The sequence below is a fragment of the Squalius cephalus genome, assembly GCF_949319135.1.
Source record: "Squalius cephalus genome assembly, chromosome: 8".
Classification (NCBI taxonomy): domain Eukaryota; kingdom Metazoa; phylum Chordata; class Actinopteri; order Cypriniformes; family Leuciscidae; genus Squalius; species Squalius cephalus.
Window position 1 is genome coordinate 32089293 of NC_137129.1, and position 19089 is coordinate 32108381.

General features: G+C 41.4%; 1 protein-coding gene across 1 annotated transcript in view; it reads left to right on the forward strand.

Moving 5' to 3' along the window:
* The window catches only part of pkhd1l1.1 (PKHD1 like 1, tandem duplicate 1), a gene marked incomplete at its 5' end in the record, with an annotated part of 60708 nt that overhangs the window by 13469 nt on the left and 28150 nt on the right, over positions 1-19089 (forward strand). Inside the window, 13 exons of the mRNA XM_079879511.1 lie at positions 1715-1876; positions 2125-2246; positions 2728-2860; positions 4252-4444; positions 4609-4751; positions 4928-5032; positions 6292-6480; positions 7481-7651; positions 7796-8007; positions 8880-9855; positions 10770-11018; positions 11962-12109; positions 12361-12531. Of these exons, the coding sequence (XP_079735637.1) occupies positions 1715-1876; positions 2125-2246; positions 2728-2860; positions 4252-4444; positions 4609-4751; positions 4928-5032; positions 6292-6480; positions 7481-7651; positions 7796-8007; positions 8880-9855; positions 10770-11018; positions 11962-12109; positions 12361-12531 (2974 nt within the window). The remainder of the gene's footprint in view (positions 1-1714; positions 1877-2124; positions 2247-2727; positions 2861-4251; positions 4445-4608; positions 4752-4927; positions 5033-6291; positions 6481-7480; positions 7652-7795; positions 8008-8879; positions 9856-10769; positions 11019-11961; positions 12110-12360; positions 12532-19089) is intronic.

Here is a 19089-nt window from a genome sequence, read left to right on the forward strand (position 1 = left end):
GATCTAGTTCCGTTCACCTGTTTTCTCATTAGTTATCTCATTAGCTCTTTTGTTTGCTGTGTGTATTTAAGCTGTTAGTTTGAGTTCATTCCCTGTCTGGTATTGTTTGTGTTAATATGAGTTTGCTGCTTCTTAAGCTCCTGTTGTTTCCTAAGTGTTGTGTAATAAATAGTATTTTGATTATTTCCAATTCATTTCTTGAGCAACCTGTGACACCATTGACCTCAAATATGGCTAATCATTTGAAACTTGTAAGTAGTAGCAACTTTACTTGGCTGCTCGCTCCAACGTTAACCTTGATAAATGTGCGCTATTATTAGAAGTGTTTATCCGGAGTGTGGAAGCTAAAGTATTAGTGCGCTTACTGCATGACATGGAGGTTCCGGCACGATCACTTAAGTAATTAAATTAATATTGGCTGATGGCTTAAATGGACGATTACTAGTCGACTAGAAAAATCTTTAGTGGGGGCAGCCCTACAAAATACCCGTCTCTGCCAGTATTCTTGTAAACGTTTGCTTATGTCTTAAGCAGTGTTCGGGGTAACACATTACAAGTACGTGAGTTACGTTATCAGATTACGTTTTTCAAGTAACGAGTAAAGTAACACATTACTTTTGAATTTACAACAAAATATCTGAGTTACTTTTTCAAGTAAGTAATGTAATTTACTTGGTTTTCCCATTTATTGACAGAAACCTATTCTGTTCAAATGTTGAGAAATCAGGAATAAGTGTAGAGGTGTTTTGTGGACTGTGTAAACATAACGGATGTTGTAGTTCTTGACTAAATGTGAGCAGGCATTTACTCATCTCACTTGCACAAAAACAGATACAGCATTCCTCAATGCATTCCTTAACGCAAACTCATTAAATATGTTTTTAATATATGCAGTAATTAAATATATTAAAGTAATTAAATATAAATGTTACATAACACAAATATAGGCTACTTTATGTATTTAATCTCACTTTATTAACCAATGTCTTTGCTGACATTCGATGATCCAGTGCAATAAGACAAATTACTTTAGATAAACATCACATTTGTGTAAATGATTAAAGTAAGAGTGTTGAACTCTCTTTTCCTGTGTCCTATTCTTCTGTAATCCAGAAGCAGCTGAAAGGTTTTTTTGAGCTTAAACCTCTTCTGTACAGACATGAATTTGCATTTCCTTCACCCTCAGGCTTATTTAATTCACTTCTGGTGTGAGGGGGCAAAAATATAACTTGTTTTTTTGTTTGTTTTTTTAAAGCAAGCAGTCCCAGCCCAGGTGAGAAACAGTAACGCAAAAGTAACATATTACTTTGCATAAAAAGTAACTAAGCAACGCAATTAGTTATTTTTTTAGGGAGTAACACAATACTGTAAGACATTACTTTTAAAAGTAGCTTTCCCCAACACTGGTCTTAAGTGAATATAAACAGTTGAGAAAGAAAACGGATGTGTATCATTATATTGGATCCGTGCAGGTCTTAAGAGGATTATAGAGGCATTAAAGCTTTAAAAATAATGCATAACACCATACAAGTGGATCAAATGACTTGTACACTATATTCCAAGTCTTCCAAAGTTATACTATAGCTTTGCATGAGAAAAGGAAAAATTGAAATCATTATTCATAAAAAAGTTTAGGTGAGTCAATTTTTACTGAACTTTTTTTAAAAATACTATTCAAGCAAACTTCTGATCAAATGATTTATTTGTGTTTCAGATACTTCTATAACCTGCCAGGTCGGTCCTGCAAGTGCAGGTGTACAGCCAGTCTCTCTGAGTTTCTCTGTGCTGGGAAATGCCCGATACCAAAGTAACAACAGCTTGTTCACACACCTGTTAGGAGTGACTTCCATAAACCCCATAACAGGAAGTGTAGCAGGTACATGTAGCATTACAATTCTCTACATACAGTAGAGTAGAGTGTAAAATAAATATATTCTAGTATATAGTCTAGTACCACTAGTAAAATGCTTCTATTTCATATTTTGAAAATGAGATATTTTGTTAATTAAAAATTATATCAGCAGAACAATTTTAATGACAAGTTGAACTGACACATTACTTTCAAAATAGTATTTGTTGTGTCCAAAACCTGCTTACCTATGCTTTTTTTGTATGACTTCACAGGAGGGACGATTCTGACAGTGTCAGGCTATGGATTCAGTAATGATACCGCAGTCACCATTGGCACTCAGCCATGTGCCATCATAGACGTGGAACTTTTCCAGCTGAGATGCATAGTTCCGGCTGTAAGTGAAGAGCTTGATTTCCCATGAAGAAAAAAAAAAAAAAAAAAAGTCTTTAAATTTTAAATCCTAAATGGGTTATAAACCTTTTTAACTAAAATTTTAATAGAATATAAAAGTTATTATTATGAATATTGTTTTATTATTATTATTATTAACAGAACTCCTAAGGGCAAATTCACTAAAAAAGTTGTACCACTTTATATGGAATGTCATTTTTAAAAATGTGCATCCCCATGCCCCACAACTTGGCACTCAGAGCTGACTTGAAAGATGTGAAATTGTCACATGTGAATTGCATTTGATATATGGAATTTGCATCTTTCCTTTGGTAAATCCGATACTGAAATAAGACAGCACATCCAAATAAATATCATAGTGGGCACAATGCAATGTACTTGCTTTCAAAAAAATAAACTTTATGCTGTATAATACTGAATCCATGGAATTTTTATTCATGAATCATGTGTATGACATCAATCAGGGGTCAGAAGGTGAACGGACAGTAACACTGACCACGGCAGAGATGACAGCAATATCAAATGGCTCGTTCACGTACACCAGCACTCTGACGGCCTTAATCACATCTGTGAGCCCACAAACTACAACAGTATTCGGTAAGATATTAACATTTATAAATTTGGTAGACTCTTTTACCCAATTCAGGGCAGATATATTTACCAGTCCATTTATTCCCTGGGAATTTAACCTATGACCTTAAAACATTAAAGAAGCTGGGCCCTTTTCATTAGACATTACATTAGACCCAGACCGTGACACTGACAAATACCCTGAATTGCTTTAGATGTTCAAATATGTTTTTCAATACCTATTCATCTTGTCAAAATTGGTGCCCTATAGTTGGCCTCATTCTATGTTTGCAAACAGTCAACAACTGATTGTGTTCCGATCTGAGATTAGAGCTGTAATCCGATACTCCGCATGTTCCCTTGCCTTTATTCACAAGAATGTTGAGTAGTAAATAAGAATAGTCAAGCTTTCAGTTAATTTCATACAAAGACTTGTAATAGTGCATCATCTATGTGTCTCTTAAAGTCACCAGTCAAATCCAGTCTGATTACAGTAGGCATTGGGCATGCCATAGTGATAAGTGTGCGTCTAAAATGAACTTTTGCTACACCTACTAATACAAGTTTACTGGCCATTAAGCTGCTATGAAAATGTAAATGGTAACACTTTATTTTACAGTGTCCTTATCACTATAGTAACTACATGTAACATATGTAACAACTATAAATTATGCATAAAGCTTTTTTACAGGGTTATATATGAAGAGTTCAGATGCAAAAGCCTCTAAATGCCATCTGAAATTTTCTTATTGAATGATCATTTTTATCAAGCTTGTATAGTTAAGTTCAGTAATTTCACTTAAATTACAATTAATAGGTAATCTTCATTGCCATTTAAGTGAAATTATTGAATTTAAATATACGAGCTTGATAAAAATGATCATTCTATAAGAAAATTTCAAATGGCATTTATAGGCTTTTGCATCTGAACTCTTCATATATACTGCTTCCATATTCAAATAAACACTGGTTAGCATCTGTTCTTAGAGAGACATGATAATAGATGAAAGTCAAGGGGATACAAACAAACAAACAGGTAGAATCACATTCAAGTGTCTCTTTCCATCCCATTATCTGCTTTTTCATCTTGGTTACAGCAGTAAACCCCCAATAAGCCTCCAGACAAACTTCAGCTAAAAGGTTTTTTTTTTCCAACTCTTTTGTGCATGCCAGATAATTCCACTGGCTTTAGCTAATGTCACGCAATCAGAAAAGCCGGTTTGTCTGCAGTGAAGGACAATCAACAGTGTGATGTTTCTTAAAAGGACCTGTCAACAACACTGCAATCTGCTCTAAACACTCAAATAATCACACTAACAACAGTTTTGTATCTGACTTCCTAATTGTTCTCACCCCTCACAATCTTACAAGAACAGCGATTAATTTTACCCTGTTTTCACTGATATTTTTTGATAAAGGGGACAGGATTCTCACCATCTTGGGCACAAATTTTGAGGCGCAGACTAATGGCAGCTCTGTTTTGATTGGTGAAGCTGAGTGTGAATTGCTGCAGTGGACCAATGAAAACATCACCTGCCTGTTACCCACACTTCCCCCAGCTATGTACAATGTCTGTGTGAGAGTCGGAAACCAGGGTTACACCTTAACCAGGTCTCATATCACTTACTATGCTCAATATTTATATGTAAATATCATACTTCAACTGTAGAATGGAATTGTGCATCAACGGGAATTATGCATTTACAATGACATTTAATCCAAAGTGAAGCTTTTTAGAGTGATTAAATGTTTTTTTTTTTTTTTTTTTTGTGCAGCACTGGCGTTAATACCACCATAAAGTATGTTCTAGAGGTCACGAGTTTTTCTCCATCTCTGGGGTCTTTGTATGGTGGAACCACCATCACTATCACCGGCTCCGGGTTCAGCCCTGTCACAGCAGACAATAATGTCACTCTAGGTAAGACAAGACTACAATGAACCAAACAAATATATCAACATTTTTTAAACATTCCCCATACTTAAAACTACCGTGAAAATATTTTGATTTACTCTTTGATATTTAACAGTGTATTACTGAAACCAATCGTTTCCAGATCATTTAGTACAGTAGTCACAGTTGTGTGTTTCATACAGGGGACACACAATGCCGAGTGACAGCCGTTTCAGATCATCAGCTTGAGTGTGTGACCCAGTCTAGAGATAAAACACTCACCGTGACGAACCAAGGTTTCCACCCTGGTAATATCTCTTTACTTTTATCTCTTTTATCTTTTATCTCACGCACAAAATACCTGAATATATCAGAGACAGTGAAACAATGGCTGTCAGCACATTGACACAGACTTATCAAATACACTAGAGCTGCCAGCAAAAACAAACAAACATGATATTCCTTAGCACTGTTTGAGCGGGATAATTTCTTTTTCTTTTTTTTTCTTGTTAAGCTGTATTTAGCCCCACACAGAATCCACACTGGCAGAATTCAGTGAAATTCTTTTGTAGTTTTCCTGAAGAATTCACAAAGCATCATATTAGCAGTTGTGCTGATATGATGTTTCTGTTACCCATTTGACTATTACGGAGAATCCCCCAACAATCAGTGCCAAAAATATGAAAAGTACACAAATTCTGTGTGTGCTTACTCACATTCATGGTTCTTAAAGTCATGAAAAATCTGCAATATCAAGGATTTTTTAAAAGTGTGATTACCAGTCCTGGACAAGTCATTATTGTTAGGTAAAAATGAAAATATAATTTAAAAAGGTAACTAAAATGTAAAGAAATCATAACAATTTAAAATAAGTTCACAAATGTTAATATTATTAAATGTACATTCACTAATCTTTGTTAATGCTAGTTAATAAAAATACAATTGATTTTTGTTCATGTTAGTTCACAGTGCATTGTTAACAGATACAACTTTTGATTTTAAAAGAGCATTAGTAGAGTAAATATGAAGTAAACATTAATAAATGCTGTAGTATTATTTATTGCTCATCATGTTAATGTACAGTATTTAAGTAATTCTAACAAATGAGACCTTATTGTAAAGTGTTACAGAAAAATAAAACGCAATGGAAAATGCTGGAGATTAAAATCTTAATTTAATGGAAAAGTGATAGAAATGAATAAAATCTCAAAATATCAGAAAAGGGATGAAAACAAATATTAAAGTAATGGAAATCTCATTGAAATAAAATATTAAAAGGTCATGAAAAGTTTTAACAAGGAAATTAACAAAAGCTTAAGTAATGGAAATCATGGAGATTTGTACAGTCAAAATAAGTGTTATAATTATGCAAACATGTAAAGGTTTTTTTTTTTTTTTTTTTTTTTTTTAGATAGAAATGACCTTTTTTGGGTGTAAACTATAAAATAATTTATCTAGTCTGGAAAATTTCCCTATATATTGTCATAAAATGTGTGTGTGTGTGTGTGACTACATGTGCTTGTTTGCCCACTTGCATACAGTTAATAACATCATATGTGTTGTTCAGTGTACGGTCAGGGTTACGCCTGGAGTCCCTCTGGGATAATAGCCTCAGTGGGGGACACAGTGGTTTGGCGTTGGGACGCACCAGCTTTTGTGCCCGGTCTGAGCTACAGGGTCTTCAGTGTGTCCAGTCCCAGCAGCACAGACTATGATGGCATTGCTTTCAGCAGTGGAGACACAGGAACTGCCAAAGGTACAAAAACTACTATCTTACAACCTGTGTGTTAAACCTGCTCATTCTAATTTACATTAAGCAGACAAACAACTACTCAAACTGTTTGTGAGAACAACATTTTCCTGAACACCATTTTGAAAACCAGTCCTTGCTTAAAATTGTAAATTTTCTAGTCTCATTCTTATAAAGAGACTCTATGTAACTAGAGGAATCAAAAAACACAAATCATGAATATTAATATGTAAATAATTTTTTTTTTATAATTTTTTATAATTTTTTTTTTATAAATATGCATTTATGCTTTTAATATCTATATTAAAAATAAATACTTTTGAAAAATACAATATTCTACAATATAAGTAGCAAGACAAGTAAAACATTTTTTTTTTAAATTCATTTAGGATTTGTTATGTTTATTTACTTATCAGTCTAAAGTTTTTTTCCTAAACAAAAATTAGTTGCCTGAAGGCACTATCCTATTTTCTGTATAGTTACTTTGGAATAATTTTTAACCTGTTTCTTACTTTTACTTTTTAATGGCTGCCAGCTTGAAAGTTGACATTTTTACGAAATGTACATTATTTCATTTAGTCACACACACACACAGTACAATATATTGACTCTGAAACTGTGTAAGTGGCTTTTGATTGTCCTGACCTTTGTGACATTAGAGACTGGTCCCCGGGGAAATGTGATTAAATACCCCTGATCCAGACAAGCATTTGGTTTGTGAGAGTGTCAGATTTCATGAAGAGTAAACCCAAGGTGTCTGCTCTCTAATTAACTATAATTACAACATAATTAATTACACACCAGTCATTGTGCATAAATAAATAAATAAAATAAACAATGTTCTGTGCTATTTTTTTAGAAAATTAGTTGAATACCTTTTGCTGTAGATACCTTTGTATTCTGTAAAGGAACAGAGAACAATAAGAGCTGGAGGCGTGATGCCAGTTTGATTAAGGAGGAACAAAATCTGATACTGCTGTTCTTGTTGTGTCTGTTTTATTATTAGGGTTTTTTGCCTATCGTTTCACATCTCCTGGAGTTTACTACTACAGCAGCGGTTACATTGACTCTGGCAAACAGAAGACACTGCAGGGAGTGGTGACTGTTATGCCTCTGGAGAAAAGCACTGTTGGGCTTCAGGTGTTTGTGACAGGAATACAGGCCTCTATGAATATAGGTACAATGACAACTTATATTCATAAGTACCATAATTTAACTCAACATTACATTCAGAATTTCACATTTCAGCATTAGCTGGTTTTGGGTAAGGAATTGGAAAGTAAAATCATCCTAATTGTCATTTGTTTCTCTCCAGTTGCAGGTCAAATTAACTCATCTGACTCTAAATGTATATCCACGCTGGACTGTTTTCAAGATCAGCTGGAATTGAATGATACCTCAGATGGTCACTACTTCAGTTTTACTTCTTGTGCCAGCCCCACTGTGTACCACATTACGCCTGACCATGGTACCACACATGACATCATCAACATCAATGGATCTGGCTTTAGCAACATTAACTGTGCAAACGAGGTGAGTTTCAGTGGTCAGCTATGGCATTAAAGGTGCTGAAAGGTTTTTTTTTGGAATGTCCTAAACACCCGACAGATGTCACTGAAATATAATGCACCAAAAAAAAACCTGCGTACCCATGCTTACGCATCCCCTCGACATACGCATAATTTGCATGCTGATATCGATAGATGCGGGCCGAGTATGGATTCTTCCATGCCTTCTCGATCTCAGAATGGATATCAGGAAGGAATGGAAGTCTCATGGGAGATGGGGTGTTATGGTTGGAAAGAAACACTCGTCGAATCTGCCGCAAGCGCTTCCTTCCCTCACGCGCTCCCATGGCAGCTGGAGTCTGGCCGAAGTGCGTTCCATTACCCCCAGCAGCTCAATATATGCAGGGCAGGGAGGCAGAGAGGGCTCAGATGACTCATCTTCCTCACCCTCTGCAGCCATCTCCTGCTCTTCCTGGCTTGTTCTCAGGATGCAGTGCAAGTTCCCTTGTGAAAGGGAACATATATTCAAAGTACTGTCTTTGAAAACAAATCTTAATATTATGTAGTGTTTATTCTCAACTTAATTCATTTTGTTTTAAGGATGTTTAGATATTGTTTCTGGAAAAACAAGTGAAAAACATATTATTTTTAAACAAAAGAAGAACTTTGGAAAATTAATGAACAGAAGTTCATCAGAGATGGGCTCATCTTGAGTTACCCAATGATCTGTTTCTGTTTGCCAAAAAAATTAAAGAAAAAAAAAAAGAGAAAAAAATCCATTATATACATTTTATCATTGAATGAAATATTATGGCAATATTCACTGTAAATTCACTGCATAGTGAAAAGTAGAAAAAAAAGTGCAAAAAAATGTCTTTATTTTTTTGCCTACCAAAGGTCAAAGTTGGAGATCGTCCATGCAGCGTTATCAACAGCACCTCCACTGAGATTAACTGCCAACTCAGTCCTGACAGCGGAGCACCAGTGGGAATCCCTTTACCCGTAAGTGTCCGAATCAACAACCTTGGCACCGCCATCCTGTACATGCCGAAAGAGTATGACCGCAGATTTGTAGTTCTACCCGTGGTCGATTCTGTCTTTCCCTTGGTGGGCAGCAGCACAGGCTATACTCGTCTCTTCATCTCTGGTTCTGGGTTCTCGAATGGTCCAGTCACGGTAGCAAACATTCCATGCAACGTGGTTTTCATGAACTACTCCCAAGTGGTTTGCGATACCTCACCGTCTGCGGCTCGCAGGGGAAACGTTGCAGTTTTCGTCAACTCCATCTCTTCCTCATGCAGTTTTGATTGCACCTTTGAATATTCCGACTCCATCACACCGTACGTCTCCGTGGTGTTCCCTAACTCGGTTAGTGGAAACGCCACCACCGTTGAGGTCACTGGCAGTGGATTTGGGAACAACTCTGCTGATCTAATGGTATCTGCGGCCAACATCCTGCTGGAAGTCACAGAAGTCACGGATAACAACATCACTGTTTTAGTTGGTGCCCTTCCCGCTGGCACACATGTCCTACAGGTGGTGGTCATGAGAAAAGGTCTTGCCTCTGGAGGAGCCACCCTGACCAGCATAGCACAAGCCAGCATCAACCCAACATCAGGCAGCATTGCTGGAGGAACTCCACTCTTGATCACAGGAAATGGCTTTGTGGCAGGAAATACAACCGTGAAGCTCGCTAACTCCCCCTGCAGGATCTTAGATGTGACTCCAGACACAGTGAGGTGCATGACACCTCCTCATTCAGAGGGACAGGTGCAGGTGAACATTAAGGTGTTTGATGTTGTGTATCCACCTCAACGTTTCAACTACTCTAGGGGACAAACTCCAAACATCACCTCCGTCAGTCCTATAACAGGTACGAACGTGCATTCCATTAAAAAAAGTATATAATTGCCGCATTTACGGCAAATGTAATTAGTGGCATTTACTATGGACTGCTGCAGTGATTATGTATTTTTGTAGGCCAACCCAAAAGTTAACATCACCCTTGTCCACCCTTGCACCCTGCCAGGACTTTTACGGGCTTTTCTCAAATCACGGAAGTGACCTCTATGTTCAGGTTAGCGGTAGCATAAGCCATCAGGCAAGTGTTATTTAAAGGGTTTAACTATGCAGTTTTTTTAGCTTAATTTACCTTAACTGAACAGCTTCTGAGTCATTGGAATGGTTATATGATTTTTTCGGGTTGAATGGTGGCTGTCTCGCTTCCCCCTAGCGCCTGTGAGTGGAAAAAAACACCCTTGCAACTTTGGGCCTTATATGCTAGCCTTCTGTGTATCATACAGTACATACCTCAGTGGACATGTTTGGCTCGAGGTCATGGTGTAAAGGACACAAGGTTGAAATTACTCTGAACCATCCCTTTAAGCTTTTGAATTTTCTTATGGGTCTTTATTTTAAAAACATTTTCGATGAGTTTACCTGTTCAGCGAGATGTTTAATGTCTCAGACAACCTCTGTAGTCCCATTTAGCTACTTGTTAACAACCACCTTTATCAAGACAAGTACAAGCTTTAAAAAAAATCACAAGGGGGTATTACTGTTGCATTTTATGTTGTAGAATAAAACATGAAAATATCTTCAGATTTTGTTAACCACAGACCTTATGTCAGCTTTTAAACAAAAGCCCATTAAAAGTAACCAGAAGCGCTAAAAAACTTTTTCCAGGTATTGGCCAACAAATATACGTCATCTCTGCAGCACTCTATTGAACTATTGAATATCACAACACTTCGTAGTAATATTGCAGACATAATCCCTTCCTCACAGGTCCGGGTGGAACAGAGATCACCGTCTCTGGTTCTGGCTTTGGCACAGATGTAGCACTCGTCTCTTTCGAGATCGGCGGTGTGGCTTGTAGTGTGACATCCATCACAGATATGCAGTTGCGGTGCACTGTTGGAGAACACGCAGGAGGAACTTTCCCAGTCATTTTTCACCATCAGGTCAAAGGTCATGCCTTGACCCAGTCTGTCTTCACCTATGAGCTGCTGCTGACAGGGGTCACACCGAATGAGGGTAATCAAAAACACTTTCTCTAGGGTAAAAGATTTGTCAATATGGACAGAATATAGCCAAAGTTTCAAACCGTGTGAAAAATTTCAGCAGACTTAGAAGGAAATGTACCTAGTAGTTACCTGAAAATTGCTTATTTTTTAAGCAACGCGTGTCATTATACAGAATATAGATATGAAGCCAAATCAAAACTTTTTAATAAAATACTTTTTAACTTATTTTTTTTAAAATAAGTAATAATTCAGTAATTCAGCTTTTCTTGGCAATTTTCACCTTCTCTGACCCTTACAATTAAACATTATATGTAAATTCCCCTTGTTACTGTGTTAAAGCATTTTTGAGAATGGCACCAAGGCTGCATTTACAGTATTTGACAAAAAATACAATAAAAAGTAAATATTGTAAAATATTATTAGAATTTAATATAACTATTTTCTATTTTAATATGTGTTAAAATGCATGCTTGTATTTATTCCTGTAAAACATATTTTGATGATGTCAATCAAACTTAACACTTCTTGGCCACATTTATCGATCACATTTATCTGTGAACATGTTGGTTGTGTGATATTGCCTCATCATGGAAAAACAAAACATGAATTTTCAGATGAATATCAATTGTATTTGTCCAGTGAATTCCAATCAATCAAAATTCAAAAGATGATTAGAAGCAAAAACAGATTTTCAAAACACAAAACCAAAAAAAAATGTGTTTATACATTTGCAAGATTATGAATCTTCTATGAAGACCATGAAGTTCATGGTAATATCATTGTTTGATTTTAGGGACACTTTTGATATGTTTGATAAAAAATGTGGGTCTTGAAGCAAAACTAGATGGGAACCACTGTCATACAGTGCCTTTCCATACTTACTGTCATATTCATACAAGATAACAAATTAATAAGACACTACAGGATAGCTTATTTGCTCTGTCTTGTTGTAGGAAGTTATGCAGGAGGAGCTGTTGTTGCCATTCAAGGCTCTGGATTTGACCCAAACATCACAAGAGTCCTTATCTGTAACAGAGAGTGTAACGTGCAGAACTCCACATCTACCCAGCTGAACTGCGAGGTCCCACCCAACAATGGCACGTATCAGTTTAAAAGCATTGCATGTGTGTCTAGAAATGTTAAGTTAGCATAACAAAGCTTAATCCATCAAATTAAGTATTTCAATGAACTCCCAGTACAAAGATTTGCAAAACATGCCAGGAATGCTTGGAACTGAAAGACGTCAGTCACTGAGAGACAATGACAAATGTGACAGCTCGGAAACAAGTCACAGATCTGATATCAGTCTGCCTGCTTGTATCTTAATGAATGCTTTTGTCTCTTGCAGGAAGTGAAGCAGAGCGTGCCTGCACAGTCATAGTGATGAATGGAGGTGACACCGTCAACCTCACGAACAGCTATACTTACAGATCCTCTCTGACCCCTGTTATCACCAACGTTTCACCACGCAGAGGGGGAACCGCTGGGGGCACCAGACTCACAATTACTGGCACAGGTTTCAGGTGCAGAACACACCAGAATTACATTGTGGCTGATTGTCCTCCAGTCATGCTTGGATACAAAGTGATCATTGTTTACTGCGGCATTATTGTTTCTAAATATAACATTTATGTGTTGTACAGCCAATAGCAGAGTTATTTTAGTATTATTTTAGACAGTATACTATTATATTTTTATTAATATTTTGAATTAGCTTTTATTTTTTAGTAGTTTTTTAGTTCCCTTTCGAGGGAACTCGAACTGCGTCGAATGACACTTTGGGGGAACGCCCCTCAGCGTAGCGCCTCTGAAGTATGAATGAAACTAAACCAATCCTGATTGGTGTTGCGTCATGACGTAATGTGTGACGGCATATGCGGAAGCTACAAAAGGATGCCGGCACACAACAGAGATAGCTTTCTGTTCTTCAGCAAGCGCTCTCTGTTCTTGTATGTCATATTTGGTGTTGTTTGTCACAGTCACAAAGCATATATATATATATATATATAAATGGCGAGTAAAAGCAGTTACAGGAGGTGTGTGCATCCCTGCCCACGTTATATCACGGGTGGGGACACACACCAACTGTGTGTACACTGTTTGGGAGCGCAGCATGCGCGGGCAGCTCTCGAGGGGGCTGCTTGCAAGGATTGTGAAAAATTAACAATCCGTGTGCTGCGCTCCCGTCTGGCCATCTTCGATGATGATGGCCAGGCTCGCGAGCCTCGTGGTGCGGGACCCGCATTCGCTGAGGCGGCGCGGCAACGCTCTTCATGGGGCTCGCAAATGGATCTGGCGGGGGATCCCGAGACTGCCGAGGCACGCTCTCGTGATTCATCCGCCAGTTCCGATGCCCGCTCGGCGGCTTCTTCCGCACGAGTGGAGAGCCCGATGCTTGAGCTGTCTGCTTCTGAGGAAGTAGACGTGCTCAGCATCGAAGGCGGGGAATTTGGGGATGATTCGCCACCCCATATCCCCGCATATGAGGAGCTGGTGGAGGTTGTCTCTCGTGCAGTGGCCCGTCTTAATATCAGTTGGCCACATGAGAGGCAGGAAACACTTATTAAAAGCAAGTTGGACGAGCGTTTCCTGCAGCACAGAGAGCAACCTCATCATCGGGGTTTGCCGTTCTTTCCCGATTTGTGTAAATCGTGGAACAAGCCACACTCATCTCGCGTGTCCAACCCCCCTGTTTTAAATTATAGTAATATTTTGGGGGGGGGCGAGAGAACGGTTATGGGATGATGCCTCAGGTGGAACAGCCGCTTGCCACCTATTTAGCCCCCGAGTCTGCATCATCCCTGAAAACCCCGGTGCTGCCCACTAAACCGTGCCGTGAAACATCATCGTTAGTGGGCAGAGCTTATATGGCTGCGGGTTGGGCTGGTGCTAGTCTGCATACAATGGCAGTACTACAAGCGTACCAGGCCGACCTTCTTAAGGATATTGATGAGGGCGAGGGTCCAACTCCGGAAGATATTGCGGAGTTGAGAAAGGCTGCAGATTTGTCTCTCCGAGTCACCAAGGAGACGGCCCGTATTGGCCATTCCATGGCGGCAATGGTGGTCTCGGAGAGGCACCTATGGTTAAATCTGTTGGGCATCAAGGAGAAAGACAGGGCTTTCCTCCTTGATGCCCCGATTTCGCCTTCTGGCCTGTTCGGCGACTCAGTCAACACCGTCGTCGACAGGTTTCAGGAGGCGAAGAAACAATCTGCAGCCTTCAGACAATATCTCCCTCGCCGCTCCAAGCCTTAGAAGCCTGCCCCCAGTGGGCAGCCGCAGCCATCCACCAGCTCCTCCGCCTATAGACAGGCGCAAAAAGAGAGCGTCGCTTCTAGAGCCCCCCCTCAAACAGCATGGGGCCATAGACGACGCTCTCAGCCGAAGCCTCAACCTAAGCAGGGCGACCTGAGGGCCGTCCTGCAGGCGAAAAAGGTTTCGACAAAGAGGTCCTAGCCAGCCTAGGTCCTCTGTGGGCGGCCCCACCCGTGGGGGAGCGATCGAGGTCACCTCCTCCGCGGAGTCCGCAGGAAATCGATATCGACTTCCCGCCGCCAAGTGCGCTTCGGGACGCATCGGTTTCCAGCGAACGCGCCCTGCACTGTCCGCCCCACAGGCTTGCGGCCAGGCAGCACTCGCGTCCGCACATCGAGAATCGTTTTCGGTCGGACCCTGCCGGCTTCAGGGGGCCAAGAACGAATCCCGATTAATACCCGAAGCCAGCCTCGAGAGGCTGGTTCCCTTAGTAGAGTATTTCGATGCATGGAAAAATCTCACGAATATTTCTCCTTGGGCTCTGCGCACCATTCAAAAGGGGTACAGACTACAGTTCGGTTCCCGCCCACCCTTTCGGGGGCGAAGCGTACCAATATCGGGTTCTTCCGTTCTGCCTAGCTCTCTCCCCTCGCACATTTACAAAATGTATGGACGTAGCTCTAGCACCGCTGAGGCTTCAGGGTATCAGGGTCCTCAATTATATCGACGACTGGCTGATCCTGGCCCAGTCACAAGAGCTGGCAGTTCGGCATCGAGATGTTGTCCTTGCCCACATCCAGAGCCTGGGGTTGAGACTCAACATGAAAAAGAGCGTGTTGGCACCAGCCCAGAGAACCACGTTCCTGGGAGTGGTGTGGGATTCGGTCACGATGCGGGCACAATTGTCTCCTGCACGGATCGAATCCATCCTGGCCACGGTGACCAGGATGAAGCTAGGCCAGGCCATCACTGTAAAACATTTTCAGAGAGTGTTAGGTCTCATGGCAGCAGCATCCAATATCATTCCATTCGATCTCCTGCACATGAGGCCCCTGCAGTGGTGGTTGAAAACCAAGGGGTTCTCCCCGAGGGGAAACCCATTTCGCATGATCAGGGTTACGCGCAGATGCCTTTGTTCCCTATCTATGTGGAAGAAAGCTTGGTTTCTGTCCCAAGGTCCCGTGCTGGGAGCGTCATGTCGCCGGAAAGCCGTCTCGACAGACGCCTCTCTCACGGGCTGAGGCGCGGTCATGGACGGCCGCTTTATGAGAGGTCTATGGCAGGACCATCATTCCTCCTGGCATATGAACTGCCTGGAAATGTTGGTAGTGTTCCGAGCTCTGAGGAACTTCCTGCCGGACCTCAAGGGTCATCACGTCCTTGTGAGGATGGACAATATGTCGGTGGTGGCCTATATAAACCATCAAGGGGGTCTGAGGTCTCGCCCTCTATGCAGACTGGCGCATCAGATCCTCCTGTGGTCACAGGGGAAATTGTTGTCTCTCAAAGCAACATACATCCCAGGGAATCAGAATCAGGGAGCAGACATCCTGTCGAGGCAGGGGCTGAGGCCCGGGGAATGGAGACTCCATCCCGAGGTGGTGGAGTTAATATGTCAGAGGTTCGGCCCAGTGGAAGTGGATCTATTCGCGTCTCGAGAGACGACTCACTGTCCACTGTGGTTCTCCCTCACACATCCAGCCCCGCTGGGGTTGGATGCCATGGTTCAGACTAGTGTTGTCACGGTACCAAATTTTCAGTATTCGGTACCAATACTAGTGAAAATCCACGGTTCTCGGTACCAATTTCGGTACCAAAGGGGTAGAAATCAATAAATTCTTTGCTGATACTTCCTCGTCATCATGGAGAGCGCAGTTCGCACCGTTTCAAAAATAGTCGATCTCTGAATGCGAATGAACTTACTCTGAATTTTAGTATTGTTTTTATATGAGGATCCTTTTTCAAATACAAGCCAGGTCAATATTGATTTTCACTAACGACAAAACAACAAATTATCCGTGAATTTATATGGAACTAATCTTTAAAAGCTTTCCATCTTTACTCTCCTCATGTAACGTTGCATTAGGAGATCGACAAGTTTCTCCTTTCCACAAGCGCTTCCCGTGGCGTCTGTCTTTGCTATGCAACCATGAACATATGCGCGCCTGGAAAAACAAGCGCGCCGCGTCGCTTCTATTATGAGCGCGCTTGCCGCGCGCCTACATTTTGGAATACGAATCTGCACGCGCAAAAAACGTGCTATGTGAACGGACACTTATGGCAACGTGACATTAGCCTAATCCAAAATATTTCCATATGTGTCTCTTTCCTCCTTTCTTATCGGCACAACATCTGTCGCCATGTCTCAGGGCTTTAATTAAGAGGACGCGCAACTGCACGTGCTCAGTGCATGCGTGCATGCATGCGCGCATGTGCATCAAGGAACCTGGTTTGAACGGGTCCTCGGTACCACCGGTATTTAAGAAAACTTGGTACCGTGACGTTTACATTTTTTTAGTACCGACTTGGTACCGAAGTACCGGGTCTTTTGACAACACTAGTTCAGACATGGCCGAGGCTGCGTCTGTATGCATTTCCCCCGATCGCTCTGCTCCCGGGAGTTCTAGAGAGGGTTCGTCGCGACGGGATCAGTCTATTATTGGTAGCCCCGTTGTGGCCGGCCCGAGTATGGTTCTCAGACATAATATCACTCCTCGACGGCCCTCCATGGGAGCTTCCCATCAGGAGGGACCTGCTGACACAGGCAGAGGGCTCAATATTTCACCCTCGGCCAGAACTATGGAAACTGTGGGTCTGGCCCCCTTAGGGGGCACAGTACCGAGAGGCTGGCCTGTCAGCAGGAGTAGTAGAGACCATACTCAGCTCTAGAGCTCCCTCCACGAGGAAACTGTACGGCCTAAAATGGAATGTTTTCACCGTATGGTGCAGAGAGCGTGAGGTGGACCCAGTTAACTGCCCAGTGGCTCAGTGCTGGAGTTCCTCCAAGATTGCTTCTCGGCTGGTCTTACCCCGTCCACTCTCAAGGTGTACGTGGCTGCCATTTCGGCTTTCCATGCTCCTCTGAGTGATGGGCCTCTGGGGAGACAGCAGTTGGTCGTACGTTTCCTCCGTGGGGCTTGGAGGATGAGACCTGCGACTCGTACCAGGTTTCCCACTTGGGACCTGGCGGTGGTTCTCGAAGGGTTGGTTGAGGCCCCCTTTGAACCGCTGGAGTCGGCTGAGGCCAAGAACCTTTCTCTAAAGGTGGCTTTCTTGTTGGCCATTACTTCTCTGAGGAGGGTAGGAGATCTCCAGGCGCTCTCTATTTCCAACGGGTGCCTGGAGTTTGCTCCAGGCAACATCAAAGCCATTCTACATCCTAGGCCGGGCTATTTGCCTAAGGTTCCATCTAATGTGGCACGGCCTACGGTTCTGCAGGCTTTCCATCCTCCACCTCACGTGACGGCGGATGAGGAGAGACTTCATCTGCTCTGCCCTGTCAGAGCGCTCAAAATATATATCCAGAGGTCCTCCTCATCGCGGAAGTCAGACCAGTTGTTAGTGTGTTTCGGGTCGCCCAAGAAAGGGCTTCCTGCTTCAAAACAGACCATTAGCAACTGGATTGTCCATGCTATATCTATGGCCTACCAGGTGCGCAATTTGCCTTCACCTCTGGCCGTGAGGGCTCACTCTACCAGAGGCATGGCGTCCTCTAGAGCCCTCCTCTCAGGGGCCCCGATCCAAGAAGTCTGCGATGCAGCAGGATGGGCCACCCCTCACACTTTTATTAGATTTTACAGCCTGGATATTACATCGACACCTGGCACCTTTGTGCTCTCGTCCTAAGTGTGCCTGTGCGCAGCTTCACACTAGGACAGGCAGGGCTCATTGTGGCATAGTGGGTACTCGTTCCCCCAAAGTGTCATTCGACGCAGTTCGAGTTCCCTCGAAAGGGAACGTCTCGGGTTACGACTGTAACCCTTGTTCCCTGAGAATGGGAACGAGAACTGCGTCCTTTCTCCACGCCTCTCCCTGCCTGGGAGCGCTTGCTTCATCACAGAAGCTATCTCTGTTGTGTGCCGGCGTCCTTTTGTAGCTTTCGCATATGCCGTCACACATTACGTAATGACGCAACACCAATCAGGATTGGTTTAGTTTCATTCATACTTCAGAGGCGCTACGGTGAGGGGCGTTCCCCCAAAGTGTCATTCGACGCAGTTCTCGTTCCCTTTCTCAGGGAACAAGGGTTACAGTCGTAACCCGAGACGTTTTTTTAGTAGCTTTTTATCAGTAAGTAATTAGTCCAGTTATCCAGTTAGTAATTTTAATGCTTCAACCTAAACTTATTTCAGTTAGTTGACAAAGCAACATTTCTCAGTTTAGAACAGTTTAAAAGGTTAGTTCACTCAGAAATAAGACTTTAGTTCATCTTCTGAACTCAAATTAAGATATTTTTAATGAAATCTGAAATATTTCTGTCCCTCCAATGAAAGTCACCCAAAACTCTTGATGCTTCAAATCATTCATAAAGAGATCATAAAATAAATCCATATGAAACGAGCAGTTTAATCCAAGTCTTCTAAAGATATGTGATCGCTTTATATGATGGATTTTATATTATTTATATACATTTTTCGCTTATATTATATTGTCGCTTTATTAGCGAACATACAAATTTGATAAATGGAAGCTCAAGCATGCTTGTTTGACATCCTTGAATTTTTAAAAGTTTTAATTTTAGTTAACAATAATAACACTGGTCAACACAAGTCGATCTTTGTTATGTTTAAAAAAAAAAAAAAAATTAAAACAATAATTCACCCA